Source organism: Bos indicus x Bos taurus, chromosome 10 (assembly GCF_003369695.1).
Source record: "Bos indicus x Bos taurus breed Angus x Brahman F1 hybrid chromosome 10, Bos_hybrid_MaternalHap_v2.0, whole genome shotgun sequence".
NCBI classification, from domain to species: Eukaryota; Metazoa; Chordata; class Mammalia; order Artiodactyla; family Bovidae; genus Bos; species Bos indicus x Bos taurus.
In genome coordinates, this window is record NC_040085.1 from 8788063 (window position 1) to 8811330 (window position 23268).

General features: G+C 54.3%; 1 protein-coding gene across 1 annotated transcript; it reads right to left on the reverse strand.

The window, feature by feature from the left end:
• Window positions 1–3737: 3737 nt before the first annotated feature.
• On the reverse strand, window positions 3738–23040 carry CLN6 (CLN6, transmembrane ER protein). The gene is made up of 7 exons (XM_027553058.1): window positions 22790–23040; window positions 14837–14951; window positions 12355–12453; window positions 10884–11072; window positions 10551–10606; window positions 9042–9164; window positions 3738–7278 (listed from the first exon to the last, which is right to left on the reverse strand). Exons 1-7 carry the CDS (start codon window positions 22954–22956, stop codon window positions 7008–7010), a joined length of 1020 nt encoding a protein of 339 aa, XP_027408859.1. The 5' UTR covers window positions 22957–23040; the 3' UTR covers window positions 3738–7007.
• Window positions 23041–23268: the final 228 nt, after the last annotated feature.

The following is a 23268-nucleotide window of genomic DNA, read 5'->3' on the forward strand; positions in this document are numbered from 1 at the left end:
GTCCATCACCAAGTCCCAGAGTTCACCCAAACCCATGTCCATTGAGTCAGTGATGCCATCCAACCATCTCATCCTCTGTCATCCCCTTCTCCTCTTGCCCTCAATCTTTCCCAGCATCAGGGTCTTTTCAAATGAGTCGGCTCTTCGCATCAGGTGGCCAAAATATTGGAGCTTCAGCTTCAACATCAATCCTTCCAATGAACACCCAGGACTGATCTCCTTTAGGATGGACTGCTTGGATCTCCTTTCAGTCCAAGGGACTCTCAAGAGTCTTCTCCAACACAGTTCAAAAGCATCAATTCTTTGTTCTTTATAGTCCAACTCTCACATCCATACATGACTACTGGAAAAACCATAGCCTTAACTAGACGGACCTTTGTTGACAAAGTAATGTTTTTTAATATGGGAAGGAAACCCCCACGTGACACCACAGCCCAGTGACAGCCACCTCCTCCACCAGAGCCCTGGATGCCACACACAGGAGAGAAAGGCCCCTCTGAGGAAGACTTTGGTGCCCATTCCTCAGCTCTGTGCCTCAGCATCCTGGCCTTATGTTGAGAGTCAATGGCCAGATGGTCTGTTTTCAGCATGAGTTAGTTCCCTCCCGTCCTTCTGGGGGTGTGGTAGGTGCCTGTGCTGGGGTCTCTGGCCCCACCACAGGCAACTCAGGGGACTCGGAGGGAGACCTCTTAAGTGACTTTCCTGGTCAGGAAGGCTCCCCGTTTTCTTCCTTCCCCTCCACTCCCCACTGCAGTTCCCACCCCTTCCAGCAGAAGCTGCTGACTTTCCCCGTTTCTCAGTGGTTTGTCCACAGCCCACCCCTGCCCCCACCCACTGAGGAAGTGAACGGGGATGGAGCTGCAGCACTGGGCACAGCTGGGTTCTCCCCCTCCTTCTCCCAGCTCCCTGTTGTATCCCGTGTCCATGGCTGGTGGCTGCCCTGCCTATGGGGCTCCGACTCCAGGGCCCACCCAGTCTGTCAGGACCGGCAGGTACGGCCACACAGGTTGTGCACTGTACCAGGGCTCCTGGTCTGGGGGCCTGGAAAGGGCTGCATGTGTGCAGAGGGACCATCGGTAATTTGTAGAAGTTACATGGATTGGGGGGGGCGGGGGGGGCTTTCTTTGTCCCCTGACCATTTCCTTGAGAAAGGTTCTCTTTTCCTCGACTTCACACCCATTTCTAGACCCAGAAAGTTTTAGCTGGAGGTTTCTGACTCCTCCCAGTTGGGGCTGAGGAGAGGAAAGGCTGGTGGGAGCAGAAGAGGCGGGGAGCTTCTATGAGCCTTACAGTAAGAAGAGGAGAGGGGACGTCAGGTGGGGCCTTGGCAGGGCCTGAGGCACAGAGCTGACGCTTGAGGCGAAGCCTGAAGAGCCAGGCCCGGGCTCACTTGGAATCACCCTGTGTCTGGAAAGGGGCTCCTGGGGGAGACGTGACCGTTGGGCTGTACGCCGAGGTCCTGCGAGCCTCGTAGTAGCCCAGCCTCAAGACCAAAGAGCCCAGAGACAGAGACAACAACTTATCAGATGGGGGAATCTTACATAGCTGAAGCCACATCCTGGAGCAACACCCCACTGTGGACGGCAGACGGCAGGCAGGACATGGCAGCACCGTCTGCTACTCTGGAGGAGGAGGCGGCTACCAGTTATAGAGAGCATTGACTTTAGATGGGCTCATCAGTTACCAGGGAAACCAGCTGGGGGCAGGGGCAGGCATGTGGACAGTCATAGATAAAGGCCTATGATTAACAGGATTGAACAGTCCTGTGTGTGAAGTAGGGCCTGGTGGAGCAGGAGATGCACAGACAGCAAGTGAACAGCCATCTTGAGTGGCCTGGCCATACACCCACACATCTTGCATGACTCTTATAATCCTGGCCCTGCCCCTCTTCTGAGATATCCCTGGGGTCAGGTATGCAGAGGTGCATTGCAACCAGATACCACAAATATAACTACAGATTGTTGTTTTTGCTGTTTAGTCTCTAAGTTGTTTTCAATTCTTTTGCAACCCCATGATAACAGTAGCTAGAATACCAAGAATTCCCAGGTGGTGCAGTGGTAAAGAATCAGCCTGCCAACACAGAAGACACAAGAGACACCGGTTCGATCCCTGGGTCGGGAAGATCCCCTGGAGTAGAAGTGGCTACCCACTCCAGTATTCTTGCCTGGGAAATCCCGTGGACAGAGGAGCCTGGCAGGCCACAGTCCAGGGGGTCGCAGAGTCGGACACGACTGAGTGCACACACAATCAAGAGTAAGACACAAAGAATGCTAACGATAGTCATTCCCCAAGAGGTGGGCCAACTTTGGGTGAAGTTTTCATGGAAGTCCAGAGGGAGACCCTGCAGTCAGACTTGCCAATGGTGACGCCAGGACTTCCCTGGTGGCTCAATGGTGGGAAGTCCACCAGCCAATGCAGGGGACACAGGTTTGGTCCCTGGTCTAAGAAGAGCCCACATGTCTTGGAGCAACTAAGCCCTGCACCATAACTACCGAAGCCTGCACATTCCAGAGCCTGAGAGTCACAACTAACTAGCCCCTGTGCTGCAACTGCTGCAGCCCGTGCGCCTAGAGCCTGAGCTCCACAAGAGAAGCCACTGCAGTGGGAAGCCTGTGCTCTGCAGCTAGAGTCGCCCCCACTCTCCACAACTAGAGAAAACCCACGCTAACAACGAAGACAGCGCAGCCTTAAACAAGTAAATAAAATGGTGAGGCCACCACTGTCACCTGGTCCCCAGATTCCCTCTGCTCAGGCTGGGGAAGAAATGTAAGATGCTTACCAGGCACAGTACAGAGGAGACCACGGCCACGAAGCAACGCACAAGCAGCGACAGCATTCCGCGCTCACGCCACCCCAGCCTGCGGTCGGCGTCCCAGCCTGCAGTCCCCACAGCTGGTGCCGAAACCTGGAGCGGGGGTTCCAACAGACCCTAGGGGTCATAGAATGGTGACTTCCTCCAGTGGAGGCCTGGATTAGTGACCTCAGTAGTGGTCTCAGGTGGGGCTGAGTGGAGGACAGGTGAAGTCTGTAAGACCCTTTCTAATCCTATTCCCCACGAAGCGGCAAACCCACACCACCAGAAACTTACCTGCCAGTCCCAGGCCATGGTATACTGTGTTCCCCTGGGAGTAGATCCTGCGGTCAGGACAAAAGCGGTTGGACTTGGATGGTGCTGACTAGTTGCTTTGGGGTCACCATGGCATAGTCTCTGGGTCGACTGATCCTGGCACGTTCAGTTATAATGTAGAAGGCTCAAGTTAGCCTCCTAGTTCACATGTCAGAGAGTGGATTTCCTGTCTCACTTGCTGGCTAAGTAAGTAGTCCATCTATCCTTCCGCTTAGCCCGGCAGCAGGGGAGGAGGGTTGTAGGGCAGGTGGAAATGCCAGTGTCTCTGTCATCTTTAATAGGCCAGCTCCTGAATCTCATGGCCCATAAACTGGTTTCCTTGGTCGCTATTGCAGCCCTTTCCCCATAGGGGGCGTGCAGCCACCAGCACGCCCTCTTGTGGTTTCCACCGGATTTATCCAGATGCTGTGGGATACAGGCCAGTCACTGCTGTCCACCAGCGTGATCACCCCAGACCCACCTATCAGTGTGCCCAGCCTCTCAAGGCCAAGCCTCTCCTGTATTTCTTGGGAAACATTTTCAGGAAACTTCCCCAAGAGATCTCAGTCAAGAGGGATATGAATCTCCAAGGCTCCAATAATTTGATGTGATATCTTTTCCATTCTAAATATTCTTTCATATCCAATTTTATTCACTTTTTAAAAAAGTTTTCTTATCAAGCACACTCAAAACTGTGTAAGCCCCAGACCCCACAATCAGATGTGGGCCCACTGAGGTGATATCCATTAAGTCCTTGTATGGAGAATGGCCTGGGACAGGCTTTGGAGGAAACACAGAATCAATGTAGGGAAGAATTGAGGTGACTGGGGAGGTGGGGGCCCTTGTGCTTTGAGAGGCCAAGGCTGGAGCTGGCTTACTAAATTAAGATTGTGTAGAGTGTGACCTGCTGAGTGATGGGGGGCAGACACAAGCCACCCACATGGGGGTGGCTGGCAGCACCCTCAGCATCCAGCTCCCACTCTGGGGAAGTGAAACCCGTGGGGTCCTTTTGATTGAAGGCAGTTGGGCTTCCCTGCCAATGCCTGCCAATGCAGGAGATGCAAGAGATGCGGGTTCAATCCCTGGGTAAGGAAGATCACCTGGAGGGTCCCTTGGAGAAGGAAATGGCTACCCACTCCAGTATTCTTGCCCGGAAAATCCCATGGACAGAAGAGCCTGACAGGCTACAGTCCATGGGCCCGCAGAGTAGGACACGACTTAGCAACTAAACAAGTTTCAATACATCCCCACCAAGAATGTGAAATCACAAAATTCATTATTTCAGATCCCAGAAGCCAGGGGGCCCAACGAGCCAGAAGGGCCATCCTCATCCCAGGTCCTGAGCAGGAGCTATTGAGCAGGACAGCAGGCATCTGTTACTCCCAAGGCGGTGGGGGCAGATGTCACTAACTTCTCATGGGTGTAAAAGGTGGCTGGGAAAAGCAAAGCAGGAACTTGCGGCAGGTATCCTAAACTCCAGTCTTCACGTCTACACTCTGGGTGTGAGGAGGGTTACCACACCGTAAAATGCCTCAGCAGCAACTCTGAAGAACAAAGCTGCTTTCCTTAAAAGCTGTTTTTCTCATCACAATACAGCCTACGATTGTGCGTCTCCTGTCCAGTCCAGATGTCTTGTGGGTTCTAGGAACGGGAGACCATAAAGCCTCTGGTGTCTGGGTGGTGAGGCAGAGACCCTCAAAGATCAAGGGCTGAGGCCTCCAGGGGTCATGTGACTTGCCCAAGGCTAAGTGCCAGCCCCCCACAAACCTGCCCCCCACCTTCCCCCAAAGGACACCCTCTCTGCTTCAGTTTCTAGAAGGCGCTAGCAACACAGCTTGGGGGCTCCATCTGCAGACGCTCTCTGCTGGCCCCAACCTGGCGACCCCCAGCCTCCTCCAAAGAGAGCTGGGACCTAGAGGAAGCCCTTCTTGCTGGTGACCCCCAAACTCAGGATCCGGAGTGGCACAGACGGCCAGGGGGCAATGGCAGCACCTGCTTTCAGCCAGACAGGGCCGAGGAGGCCCTTGGGGTCAGCCCAGGGCTCCTGCCAGGCCCCAGACCGGCCACTCCCTTCCCTGCTCCAAGGACCCTCCTCCTCCTACCTCCCAAATTCACACCCCAAGGAAGCAGCAGCAGCCAGTGGGGCTTGGCTCCACACTGCCTTTATTCACACTGCTCACCCCTGATGCTGCCAGCAGACAGGGACTCACCGGGGCTGGGGGGACCCCTACATGAAAGGAGGATTTGAGGCAGAGTCCCTGAGAGCACAGGAGAGGAGGGGAGGGCAGGGAAGGCGAGGCAGGCCCCCCTGAGCCCCTCGCACGAGTGCAGGCCAGCAATGCTGGGAAGCGAGGCTGCGTGCCTGGCCCCGGTGCTGGGGTGGGGGGCATCTTGCCAGAATAAGGGCCCCTTTCCTGGGAGCAGGGCCACTCACGGCAGGCGTGGATTCAGGCTGAGACACGCTGACAGCCCCACGACGTCTGCCTCTAGTGAGTGCAAGTACCTGAGAACTCTGCCTTCAGCGGCTGCTCGGAAACCTTGGTCAGGTGAACGAAGTGGGTGCCACGATCCCGAAGGCGGGACAGAGACCGAGTTCCCGGGAGAGAAGGTGGCTGGGAAGGACCACTGCCAGACCCTAAGATCAGGCCGGCAGTTGGGGGAGGGCCAGCTCTGGCTCCCCACCCCAGCAGCCTGCAGTGGGGTGAGGATCTGGGGTGCACATACCCCTCCCAGGGTTGAAGAAGGCAGGGACAAGGAGGAACCATTCACCCCTCCCAAGGCTGCCCGAGAGGAGACGGCAACCAGCCCTCAGCCAACCTGGGACCCGTCAGCCCATCTGCTGCAAACGTGGCCCAGGGAAGGGGGTGCACTGCAAACGAGCACAAAGCAAGTTCACGGAACCCCTGCGACCTGGCCTCAGGGTCAGGTGGTCTGAGGAGTGAGCCAGGTGGTAGGTGACAGGCTACGCTCCCTCCTGACCTCTGCCCCACCCAGGCCTCTCCCCTACGACTACCAGGAGACACCCAGGAGGAAGAGACAGCCCTGAGCAGTGCGTGAGAAGGCCCGACTCCAGCGTGCATGGGAGGCCGGGCCCAGCTCCTGGTCCGGACACACTGCCTCAGACTATATCCCATCATGAAAAAGAGCTAAACTGAATGGAAACTTAACCAAAATAATTCAGTCTCACAGTGATGCTCTCTGGGCGTGCGCACACGCACACACACACACACACACCCCCACCCCCACACCCCTATCCACAGGCACCAGGCATACTCTCACCCACGCTCTTAGCTGTGGGCTACACACATGTGGGTGCACACACACACACTCCGCACACTCAGACACCTTCGGCCGTCCATCCCCAGTGGGTGCACGCACGCACACGCTCCACACACTCAGACACCTTCGGCCGTCCATCTCCAGTGGGTGCACACACATGCACACGCTCCGCACACTCAGACACCTTCGGCCGTCCATCCCCAGTGGGTGCACGCACGCACACGCTCCGCACACTCACCTTCGGCCGTCCATCCCTAGTGGGTGCACACACGCACACGCTCCGCACACTCACCTTCGGCCGTCCATCCCCAGTGGGTGCACGCACGCACACGCTCTGCACACTCACCTTCGGCCGTCCATCCCTAGTGGGTGCACACACGCACACGCTCCACACACTCACCTTCGGCCGTCCATCTCCAGTGGGTGCACACACACGCACACGCTCCGCACACTCAGACACCTTTGGCCGTCCATCTCCAGTGGGTGCACGCACATGCACATGCTCCGCACACTCACCTTCGGCCGTCCATCTCCTGTGGGTGCACACACACACACACTCCCGACACTCACTCTCAACCATCCATCTCCCACCCACAGAGCACCAGGGGCCTGTGCCCAAGACTCAGTGTTGGCTGCTGACGTGGAGGGTGTAGAAGGCCCAGGGCTCGGGGACATAGATGACGCCCGGGTACTTCTTCCTGAGGACGGGGTCATTCCACAGCCAGGCGACCCAGAGCGCCACGAGCAGGAGGGTGAGGGCGAAGGAGTAGAAGAGGAAGAGGCCGTTGCTGTCGAGGAAGAGGCGCTTCCGCTTCTGGTGCAGGACGAGGGCCAGCATGGCGAAGGAGGTGAAGATGAAGAGGATGAAGATCTGGCCCTCGGTGACCAGGTACCTGAGGAGGCAGGCGGGCAGTGAGGGGTTGGGGGCGCCACGACAGCCCCTCCTGCCCAGCGTGCCCTCTACCCAAGCACCAGGCTGCCCTCCCAGCCGGTCAGAACAGCGCGTCGAGTGAGGGGCTCCATTGTGAGCCACGGCCAGTACACAGCATTCAGATTTGGCTTCTAGAATTACTATTTTTCAAAAGGTCGAGTTTGTTGCCAATATTTAAATAACAGATTACCTGCCCACATGGAGTTCTGATTTCCCTGCTAACTTTAGGTTTGTATTCCCACATGACTATAACTGACGAGGAGAAAGCAGCTGCTCAGAGACAGCATGGTCCCGCAGCTTGCCACAGCCCCCACCACTCCCTACTGCCTCACTTGATGCCCACTTGATGAATTTCTATCACCAGCTTAGTTCCTAAAGGCATCTGAGTTTGCGGACGCAGTTTCAGTTTATGGGGTTGTCATGACTGTCTCCTTGAAGGCTGGGACACAGTCTCATTCCCCAGCGTTCCCTCCAGCTCTCATGGCAGTACCTAGCACATGGCCAGGAAGGCAGTAACGCTTGCTGGAGGGCTTCTCAGAGGTTATCTCATCCACTCCCCTGCCTCTGTGCTGACCCATCCCACTCAAGCAACTGCATAGCTCTGCAACTGGGTCACCTTGGGGAATTTACATGACATCTTGGAGCCTTTTTCTTACTCATAAAGGGGGCATAAATGGCCCTAGCTCTCGAGGTTACTGATGAGAACTGTGTACTTGGAAAGGCACATTGTTCAATGAATGGCCCCCTGTAGCTGTCACTGAACTGACACACCATGGGTAAGAACGGGCCGAGCTTCTCACTTCTCACCCTTTTCCCTCCAGCTGTGGTCGTCACCCATTCCTTCTAATCCTGTCCTGGGTGGGCATATGGTTTCACCCTCATGGACCCCCACTGCTCGCCAGGGGCAGCCCCTGGAGGTGGGGGAGGCTTCCCCCCCAGAGAAGGGCTAGGACACCCATCCTTTCTCAGACACCCACAATCCCCGGGGAGCCTGTCTCCAGAGCAGAAGTGACAGAGGAGAGGGAAGAGCCTGGCTGAGGCCTGGTCCTCTGGAATGGGAAGAGGAAACCAGGTGGGAAACCCTGAGGCCATGGAATTCCCCTGTAAGTATCCTTGTCATCTCCATGATGCTTCTCTCTGGGTTCTCACCATGTCCCAAAAGGGAGACAGCCTGGTATCATCCTCATTTCACAGAGGGGGAAATTCAGCACCCCCGCCCCTCCCACCCTACCAGGCTCTACAGGCTTCTGCTCTACAGTCCTCCCCAGGGCTTCCCCGATGGCTCAGCAGGTAAAGAATCCGCCTGCAACGCAGAAGACACAGGAGATGCTGGTTCAATCCCTGGGTTGGGAAAATCCCCTGGAGAAGGAAATGGCAACCCACCCCAGTATTCCTGCCTGGGAGAATCCTATGGAAAGAGGAGCCTGGTGGGCTGCAGTCCATGGCTCACAAAGAGTTGGAACGACTGAGTGACTAAGCACACACAGAAATTATGCCTCAACATGGATTCTACAGGCCCTGAGGTTACACTCTGAGTGTAGAGAAGCCATGCTCAGGCCCGCCTTAAAGGCACTGTCCCAGTCCTCACTGAAGAGGAGGGAGCAGGGACCCCAACAGGGAGCCTCACAGGGCTCACACAGCAGCTCTGTGGTCAGAAGCACATTTTCACTGACTGGATCACTAAGGGGCCCCCTCCCTGCCACCCCAGGTCTGCCGTCCACTCACCAGTAGTACAGGCCACTGGGCACCACCAGGAGCAGGGCTGCCCCTGGAATTGAGCTCTCAGCTTTGGTGGGAGTAAAGCAGCCGCTGAAGTACATGAAGAGGATGAGGAAGAAGGGGATGTACCTGCAACAGGGAAGCCGGTGCTCAGCTGCTCGGCCGCCCGGCCCGCCCGCCCCACCGTCCTAGGACTGGCTGCCTGCGCCACCTGTGCGGTCTCACCTGTTTGGGTGAGGGCACTCCCAGCCTCTCCTGGGTAGGGGGTCTAGGAAGGAAGATGAGGCCTGCTCCCTGAGCACATGCAGATCCGAGCCATGGGTGGGGGTGGGGGCGGCCTCCTCCCACACTGTCCCAGCCACCTCACTCACTCCCCATGTGTGCGCATGTCTCTCTCACTCTCTCTGCCCCACGCACTCACCCCAAGACCAGCAGCCCCCAGCCCCTCACTGCCCTGGGAAAGGGTACACCTAGCAGGGTTGAGGAGGGAGAGGCCCGAGGTCCCAGTCTGGGGGAAAAAAAAGGGGTGGGGGGTGGAACAGTACCTGCTGGGGGCCTCCCAGGAGCTCTGTGAAGCTCCTTCACTCACACTCAGCCTCCAGCCTCACCCCGTTCCACGCACAGCTCACCCAAGTACGACCCTCTCTCCTCTCCACACACACACGCTGCTCCCCACACGCCTGTGCCAGCTCGCACAACACCCCCTTTCTGTTCCCACCCCCTCATCTACTTCCCCACCTTCCCCTCACGCGGCCCCCACACCCTCGGAGTCCTGCTCTTTCATTTCTCCAGGCCCCTGTTCATCTTTCCTCCTCCCTTCCCCAGCCTTCCATGGTAAGGGTCTCCTGGCACAGGCCAGGGAGAACTGGCAAGAGGCCTGTCTGTGCAAGGACACCCTGACTTTCTAGACCCCAAAAGAGAACCCGGAAATACAATGTAGGGCCCGTGTGACACGAGTGGGGCCACCCACGTCCAGGGTTGGCTCTGGCACTAGCTGTCAGCCCATGGGCAAAGCCCCTCCCACCGGCCCCAGCTCACCCTGGGATAAAGTGGGGTCTGGAACAGACGACTGCCCCCAACTCGGGCCGCACCTCCTGTGGCTGAGCCCACACTTGAGGTTTCCTCCACTGTGGGGTGAAGGGGTGGGAGGAAGGAGCTCCCAGGGGAGTTCCGAGGAGGAGGCGGCACTAAGAGCACCCCTACTCCCACCTCGCCCCCAGCCTGGTTCAGCCGGTCCTCCTAGGCTCCCTCCCTGCCTCTGGGTCCCCATCCTCATCCCCAGGGTGGGGGGAGTTGTTTACCAGCGCTGCAGCCTCGGCCCAGGGAGGACAGGCGCTCGCTGCCCTCTAGTGGCCGCCACGGACACTGCAGGCCGGTGGGCACGGAAGGCGGCGAGGCGGGAGCCACAGCGCCCCCTGCTGGGGAAGAGCACCCCATTCCAGCGGCTGGGCTGGACACGTCGAGACCCCGGGGCCCCTTGTTCAGCGTCACCATGGCCAGGGCCCCATCACTCACCACATGGAGTGGCCCAGGTACTCATCGTAGTAGTAGAGCAGCTCAAAGGAGTCGATCTGGGGGGCAGCAGAGGCCAGGCGTGGGGCAGAGAGGGTGGGGCTTCAGGAAGGGTGTCGGGCCCACGCAGCCCCCAGGCTACCCTCCCCGACTGCCCATGCCTCCCTCAACTGCCCCCAGTCCCTCCCTATGGGGAGGAGGGGATCTGGGTGGGGGCATCCTAGCTTGGGTTGGGGGGTTGGTAGGGAGGCGACCTGCTTTATCTGGGGCACCTGTGACAGGTTGGCAATGTCTTTGGCCTCTAGGACAGACCGTACAGTGGCGGTGGGGGCTCACCAGCGTCTCTGGTTTGAGATTCTTGATGATGGGGTTCTCACGGACCGACAGATGGTTCTGGTAGCCACTGAAGATCAGGCGGTGGTTCACTGAGTCACCCACCAGGTGGATGCTGGCCCCCATGATGAAGGTGATGATGCTAACGTAGATCAGGGAGCGTGGCAAGGTGCGGGGGCACCGCTCGATGAGCTGAGGTCAGAGGAAGGCCCCACAGCATGACCCCGACGCCATCACCACAGGAGACACCCTCTGCTTGCCCCCCTCACACCCAGAGTGGGATGGATGCCACCAGCCAGAAAGCCCCTCTCACACTGGGTTCCCTTTAGGGGAGTCAGTCCAGCCTCCATCATCTCACATGATCCCTGTGAACCCAGTAGGTGCTGAGGAAGAGCATCCCCTTCGGCCCAAGAGGAAACACACTCCCCGGGGCCAGCTCATTGCCCAAGGTCAAACACACCCATATACAGTGCTGGAGATGACAGCCAGGCCTTCCACAGAGGCAAGCCAGGCCCTGACCTCCCACCACCCCTAGTTCTGCTTCCGGGTAACTGGGCTGGACTGTTGAGGCTGGGCTGCTCCCATTTCTGAGCAACTGAGCCACGCAAACAAACATGTGAGGCAGGTGTTTCTGAAACTAAGTTATTTAATTAAAGACCCCTTCAAATTCAGAGATTACACCTTCCCTACTTTGAAAGAAAGAAAACGAAGTCACTCAGCCGTGTCTGACTCTTTACAACCCCATGGACTGTAGCCTACCAGGCTCTTCCATCCATGGGATTTTCCAAGCAAGAATACTGGAGTGGGTTGCCATTTCCTTCTCCAGGAGATCTTCCCAACCCAGGGATTAAACCCAGGTCTCCCGCATTGTAGGCAGACACTTTACCGTCTGAGCCACTAGGGAAGTTCAGAAATGTCTCTCTAAAAACAAAAGGACGGGGATAGGAAATGGCAGTAGTTTTAAGAGACTTTACTCGGCAAAATGCAAAGCCAGCAGAGCAGAGAGCTCTCTAGGAGACATCTCTGTGTTCCCAGTGGTGTCTCAAAGTCAGGGCTCTCGTTCCGGAGGAGAGAGTTCACCCTCCATTGCTGCCCTTCCTGCCTCCAGCCCCCACCTGCCTGCCCAACTGGTCCCTGACCTCTCCCTGAGCAACCCAGCCACTCCTTCCACCTCAGCCTCCCCAAACATGGCTCCTCAAGCCCAGCCTTGTCTTCAGATACTCCCGCCTGAAGGTCTCTCCCAGTTCACCCCCAGGCACACCAGGTGGAGGCCCAAATCACACGTCCCTCCCTGGGGAAGCCTGCTCCGTCCCTCCCAGGCAGAGGTAGCCCTGCCTCCCCTGGGGCCTCTGTCATAGCCTTCGGCCCGGAGTCAGGCAGGAGACAGCCTGATTCAGGCCACTCCCAGGGCTGGGCGGCAGGTCAGAGAAAGGAACAAGGGCAGGGAGGGAGAGGAGGGAGCCTGGGATAGTACCTGGAGCAGGAGGAAGGGCGTGATGATGTTGTAGGCCATGTGGAAGTAGTCCCCCACGCTGGGCTTGTTGAGCGGAAACCACTCGAGAGGGAACACCAGCTGGGGAGCAAGTGGAGAATGCAGTTTACAAGGCCTGACCCACACGGCCTCAGAACTGCCTCTGCACACGCTGCGCTCTGTCTGTGATCTCCTGGAGTCCTCCTGGCAGCACTGGGGTGAAGGTGTTTCCAGACAAACTGAGTCCCAGAGAAGGTAGACGTGTCTCCAGTCACAAAGCAGGTGCGAACCCAGAGTCTGATCCTGTGTCACTCTCCTGTGGATACCAAATAAAGGTCCCGGGTACCCACCAGCCTGGGATTTGGAAGATCCTTTGGGACTCAAGCATGCCAAAAACTTTCTGGGTAACCCCAGGGCAAGTTCTTCCCTTCTTCCTGCCTCAGTCTCTCCATCTGTAACACGAAATGTGGCCCAGATGGTCTACATGGACCTTAGTGATCTGGCTCATTAGAATGATGACAAGAAATCCTGACCACCCACCCAGGTGTGAAAAACGCTCTGTCCAGAGCAGATGGACCACTTCCAAATCAGGTCGGAACTATACCTTCTGAAACAAAGGAGAAAATAAGTGAGTTCTAAAAGCAGCTTCAGTTCTTCCTTTCCTACCTTCTCTGAGACAGGCCAAGGCCATTCCTCTGTCTGGAATTCCCTTGTTCTTCCTACTGGTCTACCCCAGTGAGTCCCAGCCTTGTCAGGGTTAGTGTGACAACACCTATACAAGATCACAACACTTCCAATCCCTGCCCTGCCAAACTGTACTTCTAGAATCTACTGATGGAGAACACCTGTAACGGTCATAAATTTCAATCAAAAATTGAAATGCTTATCTCTTTTAATTAAAAAATGTTGTGCTGGATAAAACCAACCTGCAGAAATAAATCTCCCAGGAGACAGAAATCTCAATCTCTTTCTTGCTGTGTGGGCATCTCTATAGCTTTATCTACAGCAAGATATACAGCTGGCTGAAACACTCGGTGATAGCAAAGAATCAGAAATAGGCCAACTATTCAACCAAACAGGACTACTTGAATACACTACAGCACATCTGTATCACAGAAGGTTAAGCAACCACGAACAGAAATGACACCTCATATGTGCTGACATGGAGAGACATCCATAAAACAGTCTAAAGTAAAACAAGCAAATTGCAGGCTAAGGTATAAAGTAAAATCTCATTTTGGTTAAAGGGGAAAAAAAGAAAGATGCACACATGTGTTGCATGAGCAGAGAAAGGAGTAAAAGGCTCTGCCCCAAACAGTCAGAAGTGGGACCGCAAAGGGAGAGTCTCATACTTCTTTATATTACTGGGTATGAACTCACTTGTTATATAACCATGACATACTACTTTTATAACTTGTAAAAGGTTTTATTTTGTAGTTATTAAAAATTTGAGACTATCATGTATACATCTGCAAAGCTCATGTATACACTGGACCTTTTCAGATGTATGCTCCTACTGAGCCCACTTAGGGTTACAGTAGCCACAGCGACTCTGAGCAGGATGGCGGGAGGTGATTTGCCCCACCGGGGAGCCCTATTAGGCCAGATGAGGCTGAGTCCTAGTGAGTGAGGAGAGCCACGAGCCACCCTGGCCTCATCTCCCCTCTCCCTGGAACACCAGTTTGATGGGCAGCCCCTTTGTCCCCTGGAAAGTGGAACCTTCGTGCTGCAAGGGGGCTCAGGTCACCTGGTCCAACCAGTCTTCTTACAGATGAGAGAACCAAAGCCCAACGACACTGACTTGCCCCAAATCACCTACAACCCTGACTGGGAGCCCTGACTCCTGGGTCAGTCCCTTTTCTTTCACCTACATTTAAAAAACAACATGTAAACCTTACCAAAAGCCTGCAGAAAGGAGACTCAACATCCACCATACCTCCTCCCTGAAACCACTGCCAGAAGCTTTCCTTCATCCCCTTGAAGTCTTGGATCCCATGTATATAAGATCATTAGGGCCTTTACTGACTGGCAGGCAGTTCATATGCATGCCACCCAGGCATCTGTTTTCTCCTTAAACATTCCAGGATGCTCTATAGTACCCACGATTCCTGTTCACTGCCCAGGCAGCTCAAGTCATATATGACATGCACAGTCAGCCCATACTCTTCACCTCCAGAGAACACAATTCTATCCCAAGGCCGTGGGGAAGGCTGGTGGGATCCTTTCCCATACTCCACTGTCTGAATTGGTGCTTTGGTTAAACCTGAATGTGAGATATTGGGGCAAGTGGTGGGGGGCACAGTATGACTGCTCAGATCCCCCACTCCCTGGCAGCAGGCACACTGGTTACAGCCATAGAACTAAGGGACTGCATTCTCACGGTGTACCAGTCGGGGCAAGGACTTGTCTGAGGTCACTCTGATCATTCAGATCACACTGTCTCCATGCTGCCGGTCGGGGGTTCCATCCACAGCTTCACTCTCACCATGGCTATGGGGCGGCCAAAGTCCAGAACCCAGTTCTGCAGCGTGAAGTAGAACCAGAGGTCAAGGTGGAAGGGGGCCGTGCCAGCAGCCTCGTCAGCCTTGACGGAGCTGTGCCTGGGAAAGAAGTAAACGAAAGCAGTCAGCCCTTCTCTACTCCATGGGAAGACTCCCCACCAGGACAAGCCACAGGAATTTGTGGGCAGGAAGAAACACACATGATTAAGTTCTAGGAAAAGGTTTTGCTCGAAGTTCTGGGGCCTGGGGGAAGGGATCCAGAGATGGACTCCGTCTGCCCTGACAGTTGCTTCTCTAGGATTCAAGAAGGAAAATACTCAACAGATACAATCACGTTGGGCTCTCTCACCTATAGACTGACGGGGAGATCGGATGGGGCAGAGGTTGCAAATGTGGCTGAAAGGCATGAAACACGGTGATGGATGATGATGGCTCGTACTCTTGCCTGGAAAATCCCATGGACGGAGGAGCCTGGTAGGCTGCAGTCCATGGGGTCACTAAGAGTCGGACACAACTGAGCGACTTCCCTTTCACTTTTCACTTTCATGCACTGGAGGAGGAAATGGCAACCCACTCCAGTGTTCTTGCCTGGAGAATCCCAGGGACAGCGAGGCCTGGTGGGCTGCCATCTATGGGGTCGCACAGGGTCAGACACGACTGAAATGACTTAGCAGCAGGCTTTACTGAACACTTTCTACATTCCAGGCACTCCTCCGGCTGTTTACATGTACCATCTCATTTAACTCTCTTAATGCTCACAGAAACCCTCTGAGGTTACACTATTAACCTCATTTTACAAGGAAAATACTCAACAGATACAATCACGTTGGGCTCTCTCACCTATAGACTGACGGGGAGATCGGATGGGGCAGAGGTTGCAAATGTGGCTGAAAGGCATGAAACACGGTGATGGATGATGATGGCTCGTACTCTTGCCTGGAAAATCCCATGGACGGAGGAGCCTGGTAGGCTGCAGTCCATGGGGTCACTAAGAGTCGGACACAACTGAGCGACTTCCCTTTCACTTTTCACTTTCATGCACTGGAGGAGGAAATGGCAACCCACTCCAGTGTTCTTGCCTGGAGAATCCCAGGGACAGCGAGGCCTGGTGGGCTGCCATCTATGGGGTCGCACAGGGTCAGACACGACTGAAATGACTTAGCAGCAGGCTTTACTGAACACTTTCTACATTCCAGGCACTCCTCCGGCTGTTTACATGTACCATCTCATTTAACTCTCTTAATGCTCACAGAAACCCTCTGAGGTTACACTATTAACCTCATTTTACAAGTGGAAAAACTGAGCCCAAGACGTTAAGTGCTGTTGTGCTGTGCTTAGTCACTCAGTTGTGTCTGACTCTGTGTGACCCCATGGACTGTAGCCCGCCAGGCTGCTCTGTCCGTGGGGATTCTCCAGGCAAGAATACGGGAGTGGGCTGCCTCAAATGATTACATTTCAGAGCTTCTGTTGTTAACCTCTAGTCTTAGAGTCACAGGTCTCCCTGGTGGCTCAGTGGTAAAGAATCTGCCTGCCAATACAGGAGACGAGATGTGAATTTGATCCCTGGGTGAGGAAGATCCCCTGCAGAAGGACATGGCAACCCACTCCAGTGTTCTTGCCTGGGAAATCCCACAGAGGAGACTGGTAGACCACAGGCCATGGGGTGATAAAAGAGTTGCCACTTAGTGACTAAACATTGTATTCACAGTGATTTGTTCACAGGATGGGCGTGTGACCTGAGATGGACCAATGGGAGCCCCTTAGTGAGATGTGATCTACAGCTGGTAGACTGAGATGAACAGGGGGCCTCCCTTTCCCTTGGTTTCTGAACCACAAGGAAGTAGGAATGGGGCTGCTGGTGTCCTTCCTGTCACCAATGCACAGTAAAACCTAAGGAGGAACCCAGCAGGAATAAGGAGGAAGCCAGCAGGAATAAGGTGATGTGGGGGACGTGGCAAGAAGCAGAGCACCATCTTTGGATGCCCATCCCTTCTGCAAAGCAGTCAGCCACCTGCTCTTCACAGGTGAGCTGAAGTTCAAGGGCAGGAAACATGCCACCTTCTCCAAGAAGGCCTCCCTGATGAAGCTTTCCCCAAAACCCACTACAGAGAGTACTTCACCTCTAACGCCCACCCAGGCCATGACATCACAGAGCTGAGTTTTGCTCTTACTGAGACCCTCAAGAAGAAGGGTGATTTTAAGATTCCTGCAACTCACCAATCTCCCCATCAGAGTACAAATCCTCTTTACAGATCCCTGCCACTACTCGCATACCTCCACTGACAAGCAGTCCCCTCCTCCTAAGATGACTCAGGTGTGAGTTATATTGCCCCGTTAGTGCCCAGACCAGAAGCTGTGTGACAAGTGCCTGTATTCTCCAGAGTTTTCAGCTCAGTACCTGATTTATGCTCAGTGACTACTGGCTGATATAAAACAATCCCAGTTACCAGTTAATTATAGTACCACCAAGGGCTTCCCAGGCAGCACTAGTGGTAAAGGAACCCCTGCAAATGCAGGACACTCAGGAGACCTGGTTCAATCCCTGGGTCAGGAAGATCCCCTGGAGAAGGAAATGGCAGCCCGCTCCAGTATTCTGGAGAATCCCATGGACAGAGGAGCCTGGTGGACTATACAGTCCATGAGGTTGCAGAGAGTCAGACATGACTGAAGTGACTTAGCAGGCACCTGCCCGTCCATTTCAGAGGCTAATCAAACATTAGCTTAGAGGCGCCATGAAGGTTTCCCTCTGTCAGCTCTGCCATTGCTTCGGTAATTTTCTGGGATCCTTTTCAGCCAATTCCAAGAATGGTCCGCACTGGGTTGCTAGAGCAACTCAGAGCCAGGAAGGCAAGCTGTTGGGGATCTCATTATCCTCTGGTGGTGGAATGGATGGGTGGAGTGGGTTTTCCAGGTCAGCCAAGTCTTCCTTTCCACCCCCTCTGCTCAGTGCCCACTTACTGTGTGCCATGCCAGGAGTGTCCCCAGCACCATCTCACCGAAGCCCCACAGCAATACCAGGAGACTGTTACCCTCCCATTTTACAAACGAGGAAACTGAGGCTTAACCAAGGTTTGGTTCAGTTCAGTTCAGTCGCTCAGTCGTGTCCGATACCTGCCCTAATAAGAAGCTGCATCAACTATTCTTTCTGTCAGACTATTTCCCATTCCCCTCTCCTTCTGGTGAAAGATGATGTTCCCTGAGACAGAGGGAAGGCCAAAAACCCAGGTCGGCCCAGTGGGACTTTTCTAACTACAGTTGAAAACAGAACCCTCCTTCCTGTGCTGTGGTGCTAAAGATGAGAGCCCGAGGGCCCGGGGCTGCCTGTGGCCAAGGTACCAGCCTCAAGGGACAGTCAGATAAGAATGAAGCGGCCCTGCAGAGAAGAGCAGGCGAAAAGAGGAGAAAAAGGCCCGAGAAGGTTCACATTCCCAGTTCCGGGCATCCCCAAGGCAACAGTTTGGCCACAAGAGCCAAGACATTCCCTTTTGCTAAGGGTGTTGCAGTTCACATTGGCTTTCTGTCACTCCGCAACCCAGGAGTCCTGACGTGCACAGAATTCAAACCAGGGTCTATATGGATTCGAGACCTGTGCTCTAAGTTGCTTGCTATTCTGCTGCTGATTACTATCAGCTATAGAATATATCAGGAGATCAAGATACAGAAGGACCGGTGTGGCCTGGAGCAGCATGCAAAGCCTGCAGGAAGGAATGGAGCCTGGAAACATGGATGGGTGGATTCCTGTTGGCAGAAAAGCAGAAAGAGCGCAGCATCAGAGGCCTGGAGGTGGGAGTGAGACAGGCGCTGCAGGGAGCTGCAATGCCTGGCTTTCTAGTGGAAGGAAGAGAAGGAGGGGCTGCTGGGCCTTCAGACTGGGCAGAAACTCAGAGACGACTAACCGTGACGACAGTCTGGATGAGTACGAAATGAGTGCCTGGTACAGAAGTCCCACTATGCCCTTCCCTATCATGACCATCAAGGCAAGGCCTCGAAAAGCAGGCAGGGACAACCTCCAGGCCTGAAGAGCTTAGAAGAGGAAGAAGGAAATAGTCTTCACTGTTGGGACTTCCCTGGTGGTCCAGTGGCTAAGCCTCTGCGCTCCCAATGCCAGGGGCCCAGGTTCGATCCCTGGTCAGAGAACGAGATCCCATATGCCACAACTAAAGAGCCCACAGGCCATGATGAAGATCAGTGTGCCTCAATGAAGACCTGGTGCAGCCAAATAAATAAATAGATAAACATTAAAAAAAAGGTCCTCAGTGTCTGTTCTGGAAACCTTCAGAGCAGGATGTTCGGTAGAGAAAATAAAAGGTGTTTTGCAAGCCTGGGAAGCACTTAGTGTGAGTCTCTGGAAGCTGTGGATACCAAGCACGTACTCAGGACTCAATGACTGTTTCCTCCATCACCTCAGGAGGCACCTCAGTCAACAGGGATCCCTGCCAGGAGTCCAGCCTGGCTGAGCAGAAAGAAAAAGGGCAGGTGCAAGGCTCACACCCAACTTGGGAATCAAGACTGGTGAGCACCGGTTTTGTTCTGCTGGGACTCTGAGCACAGGAGGCAGATCACGGAGAGGGAAGGCATCCTCTCCCCTAGCCCTGTCCTGGGGATGAGCATCCTCATGCTAACCCAAGTACCTGACTCCTCAGACACGGAGCCCCCAGACTGCCAGCTCTAGGCCCCAGTCATCAGAAACTCCTGCTGAGAATGATGGAAGCACGGGGGCAGGTAACCCAAGACACGGAGGGCCTTTTCTCTCCTCCACAGCTTTACAAGCCTACCATCTGGGAAAACGGATACCACGACAGTTGGAAAGCACATACCATACAGCGCATAACATACAAATGAAATATTCAAAGCAGTCACTAGTATCTGCAGGACTGCCTGGCAGAAAAGGAAGGTGTCCCAGCTACCATGGAGTCAAGCAGGGACCTATGAATGGGGACTATAGAGGGACGGATTTGGGTTCTATATGCACAATGGTGAAATACCTGACATGGTGAGAATTTTAAACAAAAAATGAGAAAACAAAAGCAAAAAAAAAAAAAAAAAAGAGGCAAAAAGGCAAGGCAATTTGAAACTCCAGGAAAAACAAAAGCAGTATAAGAAAGCAAATGTAACTTTTAAACTTACTGGACTCTGTAGGGAACAATATTTACATGGCTTAACAAATAAAAACATTGTATACTGATTTTCAAAGTTTAGAATCAATTCACAAACAAAACATGGAAGGAAATTATGGTTAAAAAACAGCAGGTAAATTCTATCAACCTTGACAACTTGGAAGTAAAACTATAGACGACAGGAGCTAGGGAAAGAGTAAAGAAAGCTAAAAGGGCTAAAGCAGGAGGGCAGGAGACTAACAGCATCCTTTCAAGAAGGAATCAAGAGATACTGCCCTTATTTTAAATTAACTATGCTTCAATGAATAAATAAACTTTATTTAAAAAGATACTGCTTTATAGTTGACCAAAACAGAAATAATGGTATTACATATTTCCTAAGGCTACAGAGGTAACAAAGAGCAAAACTAAAAATGGTCATAAAAAGAACTATCTTGTGAAGATGGAAGAGGTATGAGTAAACCAAATCATAACAGGATAATTAGTAGGTCAACATTAGCTTCAGAGGCTAAAAATTGATAAACCAAGAAATAGCAGTTGAGCGTAGCTTTTGTATGTGGACTCTGGAGCCTGCCTGGGTTCATATCCCAGCTCTATCACTAACCAAATCATGAGCAAGTTACCTCCTGGGCCTCAGTGTTCTCATCTGTAAAATGGGGGATAATAGTATATCCTACTTCAAGAGTTGTGGTTGGGAAAAAAAAAGTTGTCGAATTAAATTATGCAAAAACCTTTTTCAATGCAAAAACTTAAGAGTAGGGCCTAGTCCACAGAAAGTGGTATGTATGTAGTATTTGTTACTATTATTTAGAAATATGAATTTAATTCTGATAGAAACAGCTAAAAGAAGCTAAGATGGTTGTCTCTGGTACTAGGGAGAGGTGGAAAAAGAACCACTGCTTTTTACTCTAAGCCTGTCTGTGCAATTTTATTTAATCATGGGCACGTACTACTTTGCTTATAATACAAGAAATTGTTACCAGAGCACATGAAAACTGGAATAGGGAGTGAGCACTTTGTCACTAGAGGTGTGTAAGCAAAGCACGGATGGAGCAGAGGAAATCCAAGCATCCTAGGAGTTGGACAGGGTGATTCTGCCTACTGTTGTGCAGCAGTGAGACTGAGAACAGGGGGGCAATAAGTGGGGAGGTGGGCAGAGACAGCCTGGAAGAGAGCCAGCCCCGTATGCAATCCCCAGGAGCATCCTGGTTGGTGGGGAGCCCATGCAGGAGTAGAGAGGGACATCACCCCTGAGCTGCCAGTGGAGCAATAAGAACAGAAACCAGAAGCCCTAGGTTTAAGCCCTGGTTCTTGCCAGCAAATGACGTAACCTCTCTAGGTCTCGGTTTCCACATAACAAAATATGAAAAGCCTGAGGGAGACACTGCATGTGGAAACGCTGCACAAGTAAAGTGTCAACCATATCCGATGTTCACAGACGGTTCTAACTGGACTGCCACAGTTCAAGGCGAAGACTCCCAGCTTGTAGGGGATCCAGAACACAGATGTGCTTCAGCAGCAGGAGGAAGAGCTACTCCCAGCCGAGTCTCAGATTTCCTCCCTTATCCCAAGTCATACCACAAACTTCCTAACACTGACTCCGAGCACACTCGTGGCTCGAAAGTCTTCCATGGCTCCCCTGTGCCCTACAGAACAAAAGCTGCACCCTTAACCTGCCATTTAGGAAGGAACCAGCGTCAGTGACACACGTAGGACTCAACACTTAAGGAGGCACAGGTGGGCCATAGAGGATTTTTGAGCACTAGTGTCCCAAGAGTGGGCTTCTCCTTGAATTTTGCACCCTATGCTCTCACTCTGGTCCCAGTTCTGCTGCCATTAAAGGCCCTTTACAGTCTACATTCCTCTTGCCACTGTACACACAGCAAGTGCCAGCACAACTGCACTGCTTGCCTTTCCCAAGCGTTCCCGGAGCTGAAATAGCCATCATTCCCCTGTCACCTACTGCGTACTCTGACATGCAGCTTAAGCGCCACTTCCTCCAGGAAGCCCTCCAAGTCGATCTCTCAATTCCAGGCGTCTGTTCCTCCTAGGTCCTACTGGACTGTGTGGCCCTCCGGGCTTCACTTTACCCACCCCTCGCACAGCGCTGGGGCACACCAGAGATGCTTAATGAATGCCTGCTCTATGCAATAAATGTCTGGGGCCTGTAAAACGGGATGAACATAGTGAAGTGGAAGATTAAAAGGTGGCTTCTGTACCTTTTCCTCCGCCCCAAGTGCCTGGCCTCAACTATCAATACATAAACCAGTAACTTCCCCTTGCTGAGAGAAGGGAACAGCAACCGTGTCGGTAAAGCCCTTCCTCGTTCTTTCTCTGGAGGGGAGTTTCCACACTTCGCTCTCTCTTCCATTAGCATTCCCAACATTCTGGGTTCCTCGGAGCAAGGAGTGAGCCTCCCGTTAACACCAGAATCCAAATTCTAGTCCTGGTTAGAAGGACTCCGAGAACTTGGGTTGGTGCCCGGGACTTGCAGGCGCTTTGGGGGCCCTAGTGAGTAGCAGCGTCCTCTGGGCTCGCCGCCACCGCCCCCATTCCGAGTTTCTTGGATCCCAGATGAGCCATCGTCCCGGAGCCAGCCGGGCCATGGGGGCCGCTGATCGCCGTGGCTGAGACTCCCTGGGTCCCGGGGCTCCCCTAGGAAGCCGCGGAGGCGTGGCTAGGCGAGTGGGCGAGGGAACAGCTGCAGGCGTAGCGCGGGGAAGACCCACTCGGGGTCCGCGGCCCGGACTCCCCGCCCGCCCGCCCGCCCGATCACGTGGCGGGGCCGCGGTTCCGCTCCGCCCGCTGGCGCGCGCCCACCTGGCCTGCAGGAAGGAGGCGCCCGGCTGCGCGCCGGGGCCGCCCGCCGCTCCCGGGTGCCGCCTCCGTGCCGCCGCCTCCATGGCTAACCTTCCGGCCAGGCCCTTCGCCCCGCTGCCGGTAACTGCAAACAGGTTCCGCTGGCCGAAGGCTGCGAAAGCGAACATCCAGCGCGCGGGCGGGCTGGGGCGTGCAAGAGGGAGAGCGCCGGCCCCGAGGGTGGAGCCGGTGGGGGCCGGGACCAGGAGACGCGCCGAGCAGCGAGGGAGGCGGGGCGAGCTCCGGGCGGGGAAGGAGGGGCCCACGGCCGGGGCCCGGCGGGGAGTAGGGGCGGAGGGAGGGGCGCACGGCGTGGGGCCTACTCGGGCAGGGATCTGCTGGGATCCCGAGTGTGGCCGGGGGCAGGAATCTGCCTAGGCTACCCGAAACCTGTATATTAGTCAAGGGTGGGCTAGGGACGTGGGGAAAGGCCAGTTCGA